Source organism: Cheilinus undulatus, linkage group 4 (genome assembly GCF_018320785.1).
Source record: "Cheilinus undulatus linkage group 4, ASM1832078v1, whole genome shotgun sequence".
Classification (NCBI taxonomy): domain Eukaryota; kingdom Metazoa; phylum Chordata; class Actinopteri; order Labriformes; family Labridae; genus Cheilinus; species Cheilinus undulatus.
This window is the reverse complement of record NC_054868.1, coordinates 9,441,474-9,459,421: the sequence shown is the minus strand read 5'-3', so window position 1 is coordinate 9,459,421 and position 17,948 is coordinate 9,441,474. Positions and strand designations below refer to the sequence as shown.

The window sequence follows — 17,948 nt, the reverse complement described above, 5'->3', positions numbered from 1 at the left end:
TGATTGTCTGCCGTATGTAACATTGTTTAAATGTTTATGGATTTATTATTCTCCAGTTTCTCCTTTGTTCCTCCATGGACTTTGCTAAATCCCTGTGACTACCTGATAAGAAGCTCATAGCATGTAGCTTCTCTGTGCCCCACACTCTGCAGAAAAGCTCTCTAATACTTAGAAGGTTTTTTGCTACTTGTACAATGTTTCAGGTCAGAAAAACAAAAGGAAAAGCCGTCCCTACCTCCCCATTTCTTCATCTTCACAACTTCCCCCTCTTCCAGCCTGATCTTTACACCTTTGTTTCATTCTGAGGCCACATTTACGCGAAAACAGTTTCAGCCCAAAACAGTAGCCTTATGCTACACATGGTTGTTAGTTTACACAGCAGTTGGATGCCTGACAATGTAAAGTTTTTAAAACAGGTTCCAGAGTGCAAACTCTTAAATATCTTCATCTCTGTCCTCTTATAAACTTGTAATATTCAGTTGTCCCCTGAAAATGGAGACCTTCTAAACATGTTCACTAGTAGTAGTAGGTGGACTACAACAACAATGGAGGACTCCGGGGTTTTGTTGCTGCGTACTCCTAGTTGACATTTCCTGCATTTTACTCATTTTGTATGTTAGGTATCACTTGGAGTTTCTACTCCACCTTATCATCTGTCCACAGAAACTACTGTTGTACCAATCCAGCTTTGAAGCTCAGATACCAGTCTGATGCCTGGTTTTGGGTGTCTACTGATACTCATTCACTACCAGTGTTAAAATGACAACCAATTTTTCTTATTGTGGGAAGAGACTGTCAATAATTTATGATCAGAATTAAGGTTTTCCTAACTTAATAGTCATCACTCACCCTCTGCTGTCAAAGTAAACCCTCACTGAGCTTGTCTGGATGAACCAAACAAATAAAAGTCATGCAAACTGACCAAGCATTTTTTCTTGATAGGAGTTAAGTTGCTTGTGTGCTATATGTGGAAGTTTTCAGCCTTTAGCACCACTCTATACAATAATGTCAAAGCTCCAGATATCTGATGTAAAAGCTAATTGCTTTTACTTTCATTATATCTGCCAATAACGTTCTCATTCGTTCTTCTAGAGGCCAGGTCAGGAGTGATTTTAGCAGTGTGGAGGCTCCACACTTCCTTCTCTATTTAGCTAAATGAAATCATAGCAAGTATTATGATACGTCTCGCTTTTAGTAACAAAGCCAAAGAACTACAGGTCTACCCAAATTTAAAATACAAATATCCAACAGTTCTTTTATCAGCTTTTAGAAGAGCATTATAGCTCCAACTTACCACATTGTCACATGTCTAGGCCACGTGGATCTTACATCTTACATGCAAAACTTGTTCTACTGCCTCAAATCAGACACTCTTACTTACTGCATGTGATTTTACCACAGTGTTATCTGCCAGTTCCTGTTTTCAGTATGTCTGTAGGGATCTACCTAACTATAATTTGCTTGATATGAAGATTTGTGTCCCTTTTGGCCCCTTATTGACCTCCAAATTACACATCTTAATCATTGAAAATAATTATAGACGTACAGTACTGTGGAGGACTTTTGGGCATGTTGGGGCCAAAAATTTAGGCTGAATTAAGGCAACCTTTTCCTTGGAGTGCCCCCAACTTGTATTGTAAAAAAAAAAAAAAAACAAACATTCAAATTAGTTATCCTTTGTTGTTTTTTTCTGACATGCTGGGTACTGGCCGACTTGAGAACTCGGCAGCGACATAATAATGAGATGAATAGATCTGCCAGAAGTGTCAGCCCCATGGATCAGTACAAACCTGTTGAAGCTGAATGAGTCTGGATTACACCAATATCTTAAACTAGGATTGGATCGACCCATACCCCATGAATGCATTTATGCTGTAGCCATTTTTGTACACTTACATCTGACTGCTCTGTAGAAAGGAGAGTACATGTGCATGTCACTTAATTTCAAAGTCACGTTGTAACCTATAGACCTGGCATGTGCATTAGAGCCTTTTCTGTCATTTTGAGGATCTTTATGCACAGCAGTTATTATCAAAATGTCATTTAAATGTGAAGTTTTTTTTTAAACAAAACAAAAAAGGTTCTATTGAAAGTGAATCATTTTAATGTAAGCGTGGCCTGAAGCTCACTCTAGAGTTCCTCTCTGTCCTTCTCCTGTATTTCTACACCTATACTCCCCTTTTTCTCCTGCTTTTTACCTGCATTCTCCCACATACATCTTCATTTTCTTCTTCCTTTCTTCTTCTTCCTCATCCTCTTACCTCTTCTATTCTTATTCTTGCTTCAATCTCCCCACTTCCTGACTTCCATCCATCTTATGTCTTCCTCCTTTTCATCCTCTACGTCCCCATGTTGTACCAGGCTGCGTGGCGTTATTACTCCACTGACAGCTCCAGGCCCTACCTGGACGCCACGTGGCGGCACTATGAGAGCCTCCTGCCTTCCCACAGGCATGTATCCATGCCTGACCTCCGCCCAACCACAGACGTGTGACACACCTGTTTTTGTTTCACTAATCTGCTTTTTGATTTGTGTTCTTTTTTTTTTTACTCCCCTATCCCCTTCTGACTCCCTCCCCTGCATTGTTTTTTCTTTTGGGTGGGGGGGTTATCCTCTTTTTTCTTTTTCTTCCTCCTGGTTTTGTGTATTCTGCATGCAGTGTGTTTGGCGTAGTTATGCGGCTGATGAGAACTCGGTTTCCATTGCTACCTGGAAGCCTCACTTGAAGGCGTTGCATACCTGCAGCCCTACAAAGTAGGTACAACTATGGCAGCTGGTGTCTGTACTCAGTGTCTGTGCAACTCACTAGCCATCTTTTCTGTTTCTCAGTAATGTACTTTTTTACTTTGTATCTTTTTTGTGTTTTTTGCTTTTCTTGTCTATCTTACGGTTATATAACTTGCCTTCTCTGATAAATCAATGATGAAGAAACTCATTTATTTAGCTCCGTCTTTTAAGAAAATAACCTCCCAACCCTTTAAATAACAAAGTTTCCAGGCTACTTCGATTTCAGCTTGATAGAACAAAATAAACAGAAAAACCTGACTCAACGAACTACACTACATGGACAAAAGTATTTTTCAATACCTGTATATTACTAAATTCAGCTGTTTGAGTCTGACTCATTGCCACAGGTGTATAAAAAACAACCACGTAGCCATACAGTCTCAATTTGCAAACATTTGTGATACAAAATAGGTCGTTCTGAATAGCTCAATGACTTCAAGCATGGTACCGTGAGGGATGCCACCTTTGCAACAAGACGGTTCATGACATTACATCCCGGCTGGATTATTCCACAATCAACTGTAAGTGATGTTATTAGAAAGCGGAAGCATTTAGGAGCAGCAGCAACTCACTGCAAAGGGGAAGTCCACATAAAATCACAGTGGGATTAACAACTGCTAAGGTTCATGGAATGGGTTTCCATGGACGAGCAACTGCATGCAAGCCTGACATCACCAAGTCCAATGCCAAGTGTCAGATGGAGAGGTGTAAAGCACACTGACACTGACCATGGAGCTGTGGAAACGTGTTCTGTGGGCAAATCCCAATTCTCTGTTTGGCAGACAGATGCCGGGAGAACGTTACCTGCCTGACTGCATTGTGCCAACTGTGAAGTTTGGAGCAGGGATAATGGTATGGGGCTTGTTTTTCAGGGTCTGGGCTAGGCCCCTTATCTCCAGTTAAGGCTAATCTAAATGCTTCAGCATACCAAGACATCTTGGACAATGCTATGCTTCCACCTTTGTGGCAACAGTTTGTGGAAGGCCTTTTTCTCTTCCAGCATGACTGTGCCCCAGTGCACAAAGCAAGGACTATAAAGACATGGTTTGATGAGTTTGGTATGGAAGAACTTGACTAGCCCACACAGAGCCCTGACCTCATCCCTATCGAGCACCTTTGGGATGAACTGGAACGGGGATTGCTATAATAAACTATAATTTGACATATTCACCAAGAAATATTAATGTGCTTTACTATTTTTTCAGTTTTTTTGTAAATCAGTGAATTTGAAAATTCATGGATAACAATAGTAATTTTATTTCAGCATTAAAAATATGATTTGGGTTAAAGAGCTTCGACATATTGGTTTATTAACCATTGCAGAAACATAAAGGATTTTGGTAATTACCAATGTTGTTAATTTAGGGCAGCTGTGGCATAAACCTTTCTTTGGTTAGGGTTAGGGTGGCCTAATACATTTGTTAAGCACTGTATATGAATACAATGTCATTACAGTCCCTGTTGGTGTAATGGTCAGGTGGCCAAATACTTTTGTCCATATAGCATAGCTTATAAACCATTCTAGTTTCTTGCTCCTGTAAACTAAATGAAAATGTAACTCTTCACTCTGAGATAGAGCACTGTGCTCAGTGGTTCAGAGACTTTCACTGCAAAGAGACATTGATGCAGCATTTTCATCATTCACTGTTTTTGGCTGTTATATTCATGATGACAATTTTGGCCCTGATGAGCCAATCAGATCTGCAGAACTACTTTTGCAGTCACTGAAACTGTGACTACTGGAGAATGAAGTTCTGAGTCATTTGGTGTTTGAGTCAAACACAGAGAAGCATGGCAGGCTGAGACTTTACTAACTGAACCACCAAGTGACCACTTCATGGTCCACTGGGTTATTACCTGCAGTGATGCCAGCCATTTGGTTACTGAGGGAGGCGTTTGAAGCCGATCTACTGTAGTGGCCATGTTGAAAATGTAGTCTTAACATAACTTTAGATCAACCTAGAAAGGGACAAAGAGGAGACGCCATCTCTTTTCCCAATAAGCATTAATTTGGCTTGTGTTTTCTACATCACCACTGTGTAGGGCTGAACAATTTGGGAAAATAATTGAATTGCGATTTTTTTTTTCACAGTATTGCAATTGTTAATTAGTATGCAATTATTTTTTAAGTTCCTCATCTCATGTATTTTTTTGAAAAAAATGAACAATAATTCATTCTACCATAGCCAGCACAATATTCAATTAAAATAGGGCTGAACAAATTTATAAAAATATCCATGATGATTTTGACTCATTTTGCCAATTTGTTATGAACTTTTGTATTAAAGGGAATGATTTTTTTAATATATTTCTCATATTTAACAAGTAAAACATACAAAAATGCAGAAAATAGGATTTTTTTTTTCACTATTCTAAAAATATGCCACTAGAATGATTGCATGATAAATAATGCACAACGTCTCTGCTGCAAAAAAAGTTTTAAACTGATACTTTGATACAAATTTCAGGTAAAAGAAATATTGCACATTCTGCAATTTGAAAATTGCAGCAGGCCATATTGCAATTTAATGTAATTTGCAATTAATTGCTCAGCCCTGCCATTGTGTATGTTTATGTAACTATAATATCACACATAATCTCATCTTTGGAGCCTGGAAATAGACTATTAGAAAAAAACCAAAGCATAGCTGTACAGTTAAACAGTCATAATTAACTGCTTACCCATTAAATAAACAGATCAGTCAGCCACTTCACCTTCCTTCTTGTTGCAAGTTGCTTCTTTAGTTTGCCTTTTTAGTCTGCGTAGACATGCATGTTTGATGTGCTTGTTTAAGCCCTTTTACCTCTAAGACTTTTATTTTATTAATGTTAACTATTTGTTTTGATTATTATATATTAAGATGGACAGAGCATCAAATGTCTAGAGAATATTCCGCATTCCCTCTGTTGATTGGCTACAGTATAGGTCTCATACAACAATCACTTTGATTTATTAGTATTTATTTGTAATTAGTTATTTGAATTCTTTTTTTTTTAAAGCTGAATTAACCTGACATGATTGATGACCTTGTTGTAAAATATCACTCCTGCAGCATTCTTAACTAGTTTGTCTGAGTATAAAAAGAAATGAAAGGGCATTCTGGACAAATCTGTCAGTTATACTGTATGTGTAAGATATCTGCACTGTAAACATATAACACAAAGTTTGTTTTAGCTTAACCTAATGCCAGGGTCATCTCTCACTAAACTTGACTTGCCTCAAATTTAGCAAGTGATTTTTTGATTTAGATAAAAATGCATTGAAAACTGTGATTAGAAGTCTCTGTGATCATAAATGGGCTTAAGCAAGCAGAAAAACTGATTAAATAGTGCTAATATTGATTTGTTTCTCAAACATTTCTCTTTTCTCCTCCTCATCTGTCAACTTTAGGAAGGAGCAGGGAGAGTCCACCACCAGGTTTGTGACATTCATCTTTCACACACACACACACACACACGCACCTTCATGTTGTCTTCAAGTAGTTTAATTATAGAGCAGTGTATGAAAAAGTAATAATGCTTTAATGTGTTTTTGTCCTGATATGGAGTACAAAGCTTATAATATAGTCATTGAATGATGTCATATGTTAATCCTGTGGGGTTTTTTTCTGAATATCTGCTTGCAGAAAAGAAGAAATATAAATTTTAATTGTTTCATTTTCTCTTTAAAATGCATTCTTAACTGGAGAGTTTCCTTTAGTTTCAGATTTTGTATTTCTGCTGTTTTGTGCTCATCAAGGTAACAGAGTGGATTTATGACTTAGGGCAGTAGTTCCGAACCTTTTTTCCTTAGGTTCTTCCTACCCGTCAGTCTTTATTTGAGGATTTACAGTATTTGTTACACATCGCTCACAATGATGGATGGCACACCTTTGTGTAGTCTGACCTGTCTGGCAGGAGGTTATGGCTCTGTGATCGCCTGATCTGACACAGCGACCAGTGTGACAGCCGAATAATTGTGGAGTCTTACCTTGGACCTCTGAAAATACATGTCACCTTTTTATCATTTTTTTGGTCTTATCTTCAGAACCAGAGTCATTGTTTAACTGGTGTTGAATACACTGGTGACCCTGTTTAAAATTCTACGGTGCCACACTTTTCATAACTGTAAGGATTTATTATTTCTCTTGGGGACTTTAACAATCAAAGGAAGCCTTACACCAAATGACTTTGCCTCCAATTTCAAAGTCACAGACAAAATTCCAAAGTCCAAGTAAAATCATGGGAGTCTTGCTAAAGTCGCAGTGCACAGCTCGATTTGTCTCAGTCGTCAGGTGTAATGTGATCATAGGACTCGATTTTAGCCGTTTTAAGGTGGTCTTTCTTCAGTCTTTGCATTGCGATAAAATCAAACGTGTTTGATATTATCGTTAAGTCTTCGGTTTGGTCGTATGTGAATTGTTTTTCTCAGTGACACAACCGTTGTCTACAACCTATGGGAGCCGGTGTTGTGCTTAAGCACATTAATTCACTTCATTCTTCAAAATACAAACATGCGCGTAGATCAATCTAGAGCCCTGAATGTCCACTCAGAATTCAAGACATTGAAAAACGTTTCCGCTCAGAGCTGCAGTCAGATCTCTGCTCCTGTGTGTTTGTGTGTTTTGTGGATCAGTTCATTCCAGGTAACCTGACAGGCACAGTAAAGTGCCACTGGGATTTTCAAAGTAAACGCCTGATCAGTTTGTTTCTGTGGTGGGAGGACTCGCGTTTTCACACGGTGCTTTTTTTCTGAAGTGTTTCTGGGAAAGCTCCCCCGTTGTTGCAGTAACATGCAAAGTTGCTTCAGTGTTTAACTTTCCATTGATTACTACTCGATGTAAATTATTCAAAAACTTCGGATTACAAGAGATAATAAGTCACTCTACATCTTCTTCTATATCTTGTTCTCTGCCAAAAAAAATGTTGTGAATTTTCACCCGATGCATGATGGGATATACTCTCAAAAGGAATATTCTTGTAGTTAGTGACCGACAGTCTGCAAAATCTTAGTCTGATACTAAAAACTCAACAGCTTGCTGACAAATTGTCTTTAGATGTGAGAGGGTCTCGGATGTCTTTTAGAGTTTTTCAAGAGTTTTAGCAAAGTCCTCTGGTGTAAGGCCGGCATAAAGGAAAGAAGTTATGGACTCATAACGTTTTTTTTACAGACAATTATTGGAGAAAATATCACTGACTTTGCAGATTACTGACCAAAAATATAGAAGCTGTGTTGGCTCCTTAATTGTACACTGTGATTCTACAAATGTCTGTGAAGGCAGTGATAAATTCTTAACATCGGTAAATGAGTGTCAAAAAAGGTGTTTAAAGTTATTTCAATAACTAGACCAAACCAGGCATTAACCTAAACACAAGACTTTCTGTTTGTGAAACAGAAATATGAAGTTAAAGACTCTGAGTCTCATTTTTTTGGTTGAAGGAAGCTTTTGTCGGGCCCCAAAAAGTTTTCAGATCTCAGATTGGACCACAGCTCACTTCAGTTCAGAAGAGGCCGATCCGCTGAACTATACAGAGCACAGGTCATGATAACTGTCTGAGGGGTTTGGCTTTCGTATCACACATTGCCTTTTTTACCATCTCTGACATAAATAGACTGCATGTTCTAACTAAAGCAAACATTCACTCGCTTTATTGATAAAAAATACCTTGAGGGTAAGGTTTTTTTCCACTTCAGTTTGAATTGCACAGTCAAGGTTTTGAGGCCATTTGAAGTTAAATTTAGACACAAAACTAAAAGTAACTCTACATTCACTGTTGCATCTTTATGTTTGTCATAATTCTCTACCTTGTTTTTATAACATTTTCTTTTGACCTGCATTAACATGCACATTCTTATGCACTCAGATGCAAGCAGTCAGTGCACATGCATATAAACATGCTATTTCTACCCATCCTCTTGCATCACGTATACTTTCTTCTGTTATGAGAGATGGCATTTTAGTTTTATTTTCTTATGCTATCACTTTTCCTCATGTTGTTTTGTTTGCTAACACTTTTTCAAATCACTAAAGGAGGACAGCATGCGGGGCAGTGAGAGATGAGTGATGTAAGATGTTGTGTTTGCAGTTATGAAACTGAGTAAATGTTTGTCTTCAAAACGCCGCTGCAAACCTGAACACTGACACTCTGTTTCTGCCTGGTTCCTGGTGGAGAAGTTAAATTATGTAACCTGGTTTTACAGAAATACCTGAAATGTTCTCAACCTCTCTACACCCTGTTCAGTGGTGGTGAATCAGAATTGTTTGAAATGATACAACACGACCACAGCAGCAATGACAAATGAAAGTCAGTTTGGATCTTTTTTCTTTAATCTTTAAGAAGGATGTAGGGCTGTTGCCATGAACACATTTATCACAATGAGATTAAGGCCAAATATTAACAAATTCAGTTTTAAAGCACTGATTGTGGAATATTTTGTCATTTTAGCTGCATGGTAGTTAAACTACCCAATGTTGCAGCTGCTGGATGACATTCACTATCATCTCTCTGTTAAAATGACAACACAACCACTTCTTTGAATTTCATATTTTGTTTTTAAAATAATCACAGACAGATCAGTGGACAGGTCAAAAGTAGTATGCATTTTCCCTCATCTCTTTACTAGCTTTAATTGATTTTTCTATACACTGTAAGGTCTTTTAACATGTTTGAGGCAATGCCAATGCCTGCATTTGTAAGTTCCTTATTTTCTTTTTTTTTTTAAAGCAGTTTTTAATTGACCAGGAATTTAAGTACTTTTAGCTTATTGATACTTTCCAACTGAAAGCATCCAAGCCACACAATGACAAAGCCTTCAGGTTGGTCCACCTCTGTTGCTTTCTTGCTTTTTAATTGAGAAAGCTTTTCAATAAAAACTGACCTCCATAAGTTGTAGCAGTAGTGGTGGTTTCAGTTACACCTCTCCTTTTACATCCGAGGCCTTTTAAAGACAGTGCATGGATGAGGAGAGGGAGAAGAGGCCAGTGGGCCTTGATTGGCAGGTACATACTGTCACATTTGTTTGCACCGAACTGCGACTCCCCAACAGTGATGGTTACAAATACTATTACGCCCATATTGAACAGTAAACCAACATTTCTGTTTCACAGATTCATTTTCAAATTGAGGGAGAAAAGATTTCAGCGTGTTGCCGCATGCTTCCAGAATGCTTTCCCTATAGCAGATATCTGTTTGCGGCACCATGCTGCAAGATGTCAGCAACTCTAAAACAGCTTCTTTCTTTCAGTGTGTGAAATTTATTTATCAGTAAATAAACAGAGTGAACATTTGTTAAAAGATTCCTTAATTTAATAAAAAGCACCGGAGGTGTACAGGACATAATGAATGGTCGCTGCCCAGTTTGGACACTTTCAAAAGGGCTGTACCAGAAAACTGAACAAACCGTAAAGTAAAAGCATAACAAATAACAACTGAATGTTTACCTTAACCTGGTTACTTACTCAGAAGAAGCTACTTAACTGGAACTCCTGTAAATTGTAAATTCTTTCACATTAACCAAGGATTATTGGACTTCAGTGAGTCATTGTGTACATGTGCCCCCATGCAGTTCAGAACTAGAAAAGCACTCGGTGAGCGCAGACCTCCGCCATTAGCCCTATCTCCCAGTAGTGAAGAATTCTTTCAAAAATTCCTGCATCCATCCCCATGTGCCCCTCACCACGGCATTCGTGATTACACCATGGAAACACGGTGAGGCAAAGCATTGGCTTCACCATGGGTGCCAACAGATGCACCCATGGTCTCACCAGATGACTGGAAGTCATGGCAGAGGGTGAATATTCCTCTATTCCTCCCAGCATTGTGAGTATTTCTGGCTACAATTCGCTGTCTTTCTCTCTGTTACGCTATGACTCGTCTCCTTGACCGGGCGTGCGTCTTTCAAACTCTATAAACTCCAAAACTTTGAATAGAAACACCGCCAAAAATGCTGCTGTGATTGAAGTTACTCATGTCTGCCATCTCCTGGTGTGAAGTGGTGGCAGCACAGACCTCCACCATTAGCCCTATCTCCCAATGGTACAGAATCCTTTAAAAAATTCCTGGATCCAGACGGTGATCCGGATCACTCCCAAAATCTAATCAGTTCTTCCTTATGCCATTTCTGACATTTCCTGAAAATTTCATCAAAGTCCATCCACAACTTTTTGAGTTATGTTGCTAACAAACAAACTAACTAACTAACACACTAACCAATGAACAAACCCACCCAATCACATAACCTCCTTGGCGGAGGTAATAAGAACTTTGAAGCCTCTCCTAGCTGACTCTTTTGGCAGTGGGTACAGGGGTGTTTCTAGAAATAATGAGGCCCAAGCAAAGACCCTTCTTCATTTAGCTAAAAGCAGTCACAGCAGCTGAGCAAAATATTTTCAAACTAACAACAAAGCCAGAGAACTATTCGACATACCCAAAGGTAAACTGTAGATACTCAAATAGCAAACAGTATTCCATCAGAGCATCACAAATCAAACACCACAATAATCTTTTTACCGCCCCAAATCATACATTTTTATTTATGGCATGTGAGTTTACCACACAATTACCCACCTATTCCTTGTTTCATGATGTCTGTAGGGATTTACCTTATAATAATTAGCTTGATATAAAGACTTTTTTTTTTTTTGGCTTTTTAAGGGGCTTGGACTGGGTACTTGGACCAAGAGTCCACCCATTTGGATAATCAAAATGTATTTGATACTATTTTATTCACTCTCACCCCCTTATTTACTCTTCAAATACATGTCTTAATCATTAAAAGTAATTGTAGGCTATTTGTACACTTATGATGATTATATCTTAAGGCCACAAAGAGCATCAGGCCCAGGGCAGTTGCCTATCTTTGCTTGATAGTAAAACTGAAGTTTTAAAGCAGAATTTGTTGTGAAACCACACTAAAACTTATCCATAATGCAAAGTAAGCAAAAGAAAGTGAAGTCAGTGAAGTATCCATCTCAAGCAGATGGAAATATAGACAGCCAGCCTGCCTGCAACAACAAAAGTCATCCCACACAGTCTAAAGCATCTCTTATCAGCTAGAGAGGTGAGGCTCAACCTATGGGGGTGGTGTTTTATTTTTCAAACCCCCAACTTCTAAATTTACATTTCTACACATTTCTGCTGCAGAGGCTAAAGGAGGTTAAGACTGCTGTGGTGCAACTCTAGCTTACTCACCACAAAATCCTGTCTATTAGATACAGTGTTGATACACAGTTGGCTGTCCTTAATACCAGTGCAACCAATATACCAGTATAAAATGCTAAGATGGGTCATCTTATTACAAGTGTAGCGTCCACTATCATGCACTGCATGTAACCTGATGAAATTTCCCCGAATTTTTGTGTTTTTCGTACAACTACGTTTCATGTTGAGATATACAGTGCCTGTTAAAAAAGTATTCACCCCTTGGGTGTTTGACCCTTTTATTGATTTTATGCATCAATGATGTTGAAGATAATTTGGCTTTTAGAGGGAAAAACCCACAACTCTTTAATGTCACAGTACAAACAAATTTCTATAAAGTAATGCCAATTAAACCAAAATATGTAAGGTAAAATAAATGACTGCATAGATATTCATCCTCTTATTCAACATTTGTCCACCCAACTGGTGCTAGTAGTCTCACAATTCCTGAGCTGGGGAGTACATTAAATGTGTCGCTTGTGTCTAGAAGGTCCAGTCCCTGGTTAATCAGTATGCCACGCAACCATTAGACCATGAAGACAAAAGAACACTCCAAGCAACTCGTAAAAGTGGTTGTTAAGAGTATAAGAGAACAAAAAATCTCCATGGCACTTAACATCCCCTGGAGTTCAGTGAAATCCATCATTATAAAGGCACATGTGTAAGTCTGCCTAGATCAGGCCATCCTCACAAACTGAGTGACTGTGTAAGAAAGAGACTAGTGAGAGAGGCCACTAAGACATGTATGACTGCTCTGAAGGAGTTACAAGCTTCACTACCTGAGATGGGAGAGATTGCATTCAACAACTGTTGCCCGGGTTTTCACCAGTCAAAGCTAAATGGGAGAGTGGCAAAGAGAAATACACTGTTGAAGAAAACTCAGATTAGAGGTAGACTCAGGTAGAGTTCAACAAAAGGCTTGTTGGAGACTCCATGATCAAGTGGAAGAAAGTTCTTTGGTCTGATGAGACCAAAATAGTGCTTTTTAAAAAGCCAACAGACAAGACACACATCACCACAAACACATCAACCTCACTGTAAAGCACAGTGGTGGCAGCATCATGCTGTGGGAATCCTTCTCAGCAGCCGGCCGTGTAAAGCCTGCTAACGTAGAGGGTAAAATAAATGCGGCGAAATAAAGGAAAATCCTAGAGGACAATCTTATTCAATCTGTAAGAGAACTACAGCTTGGGAGAAGATTTATTTTCCAGAAAGACAGTGACCTGTATGATACAGCGAAAGTTACACTGAAATATTTTAATTACAATAAGGTGAATGTTCTGGAGTGGCTGAGTCAAATTCCAGACCTCAGTCCAACAGAGAATTTGTGGCTGGACTTGAAAAGGCTGTTCACACCCAAACCTTTACAACCTGTCAGGGGTTGAGCAGTTTTGCAAAGAAGAAAGGAGTAAAATTGTAGTGTCCTGATGTGCAAGTCTGACTGAGACTTATCCACACAGACTCAGTGCTGTGATTGCAGCAGAAGGTGCATCTACTAAATACTGATTTGAAGGGGTGAATATTAAAGCAGTCACCAGAGATATTTTATTTAATTGACATCACTTTGTAGCAATCTGGTCTCACTTTGAAATTTAAGAGGTTATAGGGGTTTTTATATGCCAAATTGTATCACCCATGACTGATTCCTAAAATCAAATGAAGGGTAAAACATCCAAAGGGGAGAACACTTTTTATAGGCACTTTAAAAATGCCAGCCTTGCAGCCAGTTTTACTTTTTATGTATTTTTTCCCATCATTGGGCTTTTTAAAGAATATGGGGTTAAACTGGTAGTGATTAAACATCATGGGGGGTCAGTTTGATTTACAAGTTACAAAAGGAGTTGGGCAGCCAGCTCAACCCAATTGAAGCTATGGGTCTGTACTTCACAACTTAGATAGATAAATATAAACTTTATTAATCCTTTGCAGGAAATTACTCTTGTCTTGCATCATAGGCTGAGAGCTAAACTACTTTTAGCTAGCAGGCTTGCAAAGACAACATGGTAAAATGTCATGCTACAGTAGCTGCACAGAAACTGCATGTTGTGAACTCTGCAGAATTCAATAGAAGCCTTTATGCTGGAAGACAGTATAAACTTTTTGGGATTCTGGGAGTCCCCCCAAAAATCACACAGTATCTAATGTGATGGCTTAACTTAATTGATAAGCAAGATTTATTATTAATGTTGGAAGTAACATATATGCAAAGTTGCAGATAGTGAAACAAATGAGGAAAGGTGTCCATCATGATGCCCTCTGTGAACCGTCCAGTGTCTGTCTGAAGGCCAGCTTCACTGTGACTCAGTCACTTGTTGCCATGGTTGAGCTGAATCCACATAGTTAAATGAAGGATATCGACAGAAAGTACTGAGTCACCAAATTGCTGCCTTTTTCAGATGCTGCTGCTGTTGTTCATTTTCCTCTCCTAAGCTCAATTGCCTCTGTTCTGCCGCTTCTAAATGTCAGTGGTCGACAGTTTGAAGTGCGACAGAAACTGTGCTGCTTTTATACTCCACAGCCTGCACACAGCCTCACAGAGGATCTCTGCATTTGCTGGCATTTAAACCTTACTGTTTTCATTATTCACTTTATCAAGGAGTGTCACAGTTAAAGCTTTCTTCTTTGTACATACAGTATATTGATTACAAATTTTCTTTCCTTGCATGTGGTGTGACGTTTGAAGTGAGATCACAGAATTACATCCTTGCCTGTTGACCCTAAAATCAGAGTTTTTTGTTATGAAGTTGGCTCACTTCCAACCTGGTAACCAGAGTTGGGTAGCACTACTTTTAATATGAACTGGTTACATGACTGCATAACTTACTGAGAAAAGTACCATGTTAGAGTACTTTAATGTTACCAAAATCTAAATCAGTTCACTTCTAATTCCACTTGTCAGTTATAAAAATGACATAAAGGTAACTGGCAATCTGACTTTAATGTGTGGGAACATACTTAAACTACAGCTTAGCTTATGGCCCATAGTATGTAACTCTGCAGCCTTGTAACATCATTAACAGATGTTGAAACCTTTGCAGTTCTTTAATATGCTCACAAACAGACACCTGGGCAAGAGGCATACAGTGTTCCAAACAGGCTGTGCGTAATACTGTATGCCACATTAGAATGGCTGCATAGCTGCAAAAAAAAACATTCAACATGAGCTTTAGAACGTTTGTTTCACCATGAAGAATCTCTTATCCTTCTCATCTTTATGAGTAAATATGATGGGAATAATTCCACTGTGTAATGACGTGCTCTCTGCCATCTTAATTTCTCAATAAACTAGCCACGAGCACTGACACAGCTGTTTATCCTCCACTGGCATGTAGCTATGCACCAGTGAGCTAATAGGACTGAGACTAAAATAAGGCAGATGCTTTAAGGGGTTTAATGATATTTGTACTTTGGTCACAGTTCAGTGCATGTAGTCACATTGTGAATACGTCCGATTGGAAAAAGGCAACTATTTACATGCAAAACCCTGTGGCTGTAATGTTCACAACTGTTAAAAAACTAACTAAGAAGAGGAAGAAGTAAGCACAACAAAATACAGGAAGAAGTAAAGGTAGAGCAGAGCTACAAAACCTAACAGCTTTTTATCTCTTTCCTCAACTCCTGGATATTTTTAAAGTGCTTCTGAACATGAAAGCAGATGCTGAATAATCTTGAAGGCTTGATGCAAATATGCAGAAGTAGCGAACACCAGCTACAAACTGGTATTTGGGTGCTCCACTCAGGCCCCATTACATATATGACATCTTATCCCATGTTTACATAAGCTGGTCTGGGGTCCTTCACTGACGTACAGTCATGTGCATAAGATTTAGATATGTGGGGTGCTAAGGATTCACCTGATGTGGCACAAGAGAGGAGGGGTGGGGGGCAGAGTCAAGCTCCACACATGTCGACATATATGTGTAACCTGGCTGCCAAGGTCAAGCCTGACTTGACTTTCAACATATCTTTTTTCCCATGCCTCTGGTATTATGCAAAGAAATCCAGAGAACTACAGAGTTTGTGTCAATCTTCCTTCCCAACCCATGGTGCCCACAAAAGGGCATACAGACACCCAGGGTTAGGCAGATTATGATGCAGTTTTGCAGAGTTCTGCACAGCACTTTACATGAGTGGTGATTTTGCACCGGCCATTTACTACCAACTATAATGATATTGCAGTACACGTCATATATCATAGATACAATGTTTGTTCTAAGATGCCCATATTTCATTTGCTTTTTTAATTTTATTTATCTATTCAAATCAGGAGATGTGAGGCTCTCCATTTATGTGTTATTATTTAAATTTGCATTTTCTGTCTTTTTCTTTTCTTTTTCTAGCTTTCCTCATTTTGGTTTGTGTTTAACACCACAGGCTTTACCAGCTATCACATCTAGTTCTGAATAACAGAATAAACTGTACGCTTCACTTCTATCTGTAGAAATGAATGAATGAGGGAAACTGTTGCATCTGTAGCTGCTGTCCCAGTGAAACAAACCATGACCCCAAAACTGAGTTTCGAACCAAAAAGTGAACACTTTTTTCAGGCCACAAAAGATAATGGACAATAGGGCAGCTTTTTCAGGAACAAATCACTTTCATGAAAAGGTACCCTCTACTGGATTACTTGAATTGCAAAAACAACAAACTATATTGTCATTACAACAAAAAATTAATCTGAGTACGCTAACGTACAGTATTATTTACCTCCAACACTCAGCAAGAAATACATTTTCTACAAGACAATAGAAGCTCAACCCATAACCTCAAAAAACAAGTATCCAATATACGCTTCACCGAAGCATGACCACAGATTTTAGGTGCATGAGTTCAGATTTACACACAGCTTTATTTCTCAGGTGAACCTTCAAGGGCTTCATGAATTTATTGTGATGCTCAAAGCCATCAAGTTGAAAACCAAAGTAGAAAGAAGAAGAAGGAAACAAAAGGTTAAGCTGCAGCATGTTTCACCTTGTAAGACATTCAGAGGTAAATATTTTCCCTCCTCCAGTTCTGCATCATGTAACACATCACCGTTTGTCTATCTCCTTTTGGTTTTTTAGTAAAATTCTTAGTAATAAACAGAAGCTACTGAGGAGGCGTACAACTCGGAAACATAGGTACACGGCATTTCTGCTCCGGTTACGTGACGTTTTTATTTGGGAATGCTGACTAATTCTTGGTGCATGGGTCTGTAGGAGGCAGAGAGAGTGCAGAGATGTTGCAGGGAGAAATCAGTCGCCTTTATAGTGAAACACTGTCTGCATTTGTTTGATCTTTGCCTGAGCAATGCGCAATACTTCTGCCTGTTGTGACTCTGGGTTTGACTGCATTTGTTTAGATTATTTAAAACAAGTCATAGTCTCTGCAGAATATCCTGTGACATGATTAGTGAGCCTTATCCTGAGTTTATTTCCATCATAATTTTTCCTCATGTGGAGCTCCTGGTGTTGCTTCTAAACTACATATAATGCTCCTTTTCCCTGATCTCATAGTGCAGGAAAACCCTGATGTATCATCTTCCTCTTCCTCCAACATTGTCCAGACTATAAAAAGCATCAGTGAGCAACACTTTTTCCTTCATTTCCATGACCACACACATCAAAGTTCTTTTAGATAATAATTACAGAAATAAGAACATTGTATTTCTGAGTAAAGTAACCCAATTTTCCATTAATCCACAGATGAAAATAGTCCCATAGAGGTGCCCCTTTTTATCATTCGAGAATTATTTTATAAAATGTAGTGTTCACCTCATCAAGAAAAACATTTGCCCTTTAAGACAATAACAGCTGTATTTGCACCGAGTCCTTAAAGGCCAAGCTCTGAAGTATGAGACAATTAGCCATGCAAAAGGTCAGACATTTACATAAACACAAATTAATCAATTAATAACCTGAAATACTGATTAATCTGTAAATGTTTTTGTAGAGTTTTTTTCTAAAAAGAAAAAATATTGGATTTTGAACCGTTAGTTTGAT

At 38.6% G+C, this 17,948-nt stretch overlaps 1 protein-coding gene across 4 annotated transcripts in view; it reads left to right on the top strand.

The window, feature by feature from the left end:
- kcnq5b (potassium voltage-gated channel, KQT-like subfamily, member 5b) overlaps window positions 1-17,948 on the top strand; it is a 239,701-nt gene that overhangs the window by 201,526 nt on the left and 20,227 nt on the right. For all 4 annotated transcript variants that reach the window (XM_041785899.1, XM_041785897.1, XM_041785898.1 and 1 more), the window contains exons 8-9: window positions 2,660-2,754; window positions 6,179-6,205. In XM_041785899.1, the coding sequence (XP_041641833.1) occupies window positions 2,660-2,754; window positions 6,179-6,205 (122 nt within the window). The remainder of the gene's footprint in view (window positions 1-2,659; window positions 2,755-6,178; window positions 6,206-17,948) is intronic.